General features: G+C 39.6%; 1 protein-coding gene across 1 annotated transcript; it reads right to left on the bottom strand.

Annotated features, from left to right (window-relative positions):
* Positions 1–174: 174 nt before the first annotated feature.
* Positions 175–1,230, bottom strand: LOC107579358 (nipped-B-like protein B). Its single transcript, XM_016265192.1, has 4 exons — positions 1,142–1,230; positions 684–832; positions 468–549; positions 175–203 (listed from the first exon to the last, which is right to left on the bottom strand). Exons 1-4 carry the CDS (start codon positions 1,179–1,181, stop codon positions 175–177), a joined length of 300 nt encoding a protein of 99 aa, XP_016120678.1. The 5' UTR covers positions 1,182–1,230.
* Positions 1,231–1,238: the final 8 nt, after the last annotated feature.

Below are 1,238 nucleotides of genomic sequence, written 5' to 3'. Positions count from 1 at the left end.
TTTATCTCCATACAGAAATTACACTTAACCAGATAGTGATTCATCTTTCATGAATTTATCTTTCGTGAATTAAATGTCTGTTGAAATAATATTCTCAAATGAAAAAAGTAGAGGCTTGGACCCAGAAACAGTACTCCTTATATCACATCTTAACAATAGGAGAGTATTAGTTTCTCATAGCTGCTTGTCTCCGAATATATTTCCTTGGGAGAACAACAAGCACACGATACAATACATACATACTATACGTACAAGCATATGTGTAAAGGGTGTTTGTTGTGAATATGGCATTATCTCAAACTTACAGAGGTACACAACTGCCAGTAGTAAAGATTGTGGTACTTAAGTTGATGCCACAAACATACCCAAAGTACAATTTGAAAAAGACCAGTGGGGGTGTAAATACGGGCCTAAAAGCATACCACATCTAAAAATGGTATAGGTACAAAAATTGAGATTCAATCTACCTTTCGGAGTTCCTTCACTTCCTGCAGGGGAGCAGACGGAACGTACAGGAAAAGAGGCATTTCTCATAGCGGGGTCACTCTCCTGTGAAAACACAGACAACATGGGTTGAAAAATGTGCTGTTAATACAGATCTAGGCCCAATCGAATTAAGAAAAATAATCTAGAGGCAGAAATATATGTAGGGTTAAAAAAAACTTTTGTTGGCAAGCACTCACATCATTTCCAAGTCTCTGGACGATGCTGATGTACTCATCGTTGGAGCAAAGCCTCGCATTATGGTTGGAGTTACCCGACACTTGACAGGAGACCTTGTTGTCATGGATGTTCCTCATGCCACTAGGAACTATCGGACTGGATACAGATACTGCAACACACAAAAAAAAAACGTATTCACTGACTTATTTTTATTTGGAAAAATCTGCAATGACTAATTTTTCACAACAAGAACTTTGCATTAAAAAATGAAATACACGTTTCAGTTTTTGATTTTAACAGCAAGCAATGGTTTTCAGTCATATCATTCAGCAAGGGACATGGATAAAAGAAGATTCACTAAGAACCAACCTTATTAAATCCACTTTTCCTTGAGCCTTGAGGTGTTTTAAGACTACAGATACTGAAAACGGTGACAATCCTCTTGAGGTTCTCTTCAGAGAGGAGAGCAGGGACTCACCTTGCTGGATCTGTTGGTGCTGAGGGTAGCTGTAATGCATGTAGTCTGCGGGGCTCTGTGGCGCATACGGGCTGGGCACTGGGCTGTTCTGCTGGGG

The sequence above is a fragment of the Sinocyclocheilus grahami genome, unplaced genomic scaffold, assembly GCF_001515645.1.
Source record: "Sinocyclocheilus grahami isolate Dianchi unplaced genomic scaffold, SAMN03320097.WGS_v1.1 scaffold16830.1, whole genome shotgun sequence".
Taxonomy (NCBI): domain Eukaryota; kingdom Metazoa; phylum Chordata; class Actinopteri; order Cypriniformes; family Cyprinidae; genus Sinocyclocheilus; species Sinocyclocheilus grahami.
The sequence above is the reverse complement of the archived record's forward strand: the minus strand, read 5'-3'. Positions and strand labels throughout refer to the sequence as shown.

Coding starts and splice junctions, on each gene's coding strand:
- LOC107579358 (XM_016265192.1), bottom strand. CDS start 1,181: ATGCATTACAGCTACCCTCAGCACCAACAGATCCAGCAAG. Junction 833..1,141: donor GCACCAACAGATCCAGCAAG/GTGAGTCCCTGC, acceptor TGTGTGTTGCAG/TATCTGTATCCAGTCCGATA. Junction 550..683: donor TCCAGAGACTTGGAAATGAT/GTGAGTGCTTGC, acceptor GTGTTTTCACAG/GAGAGTGACCCCGCTATGAG.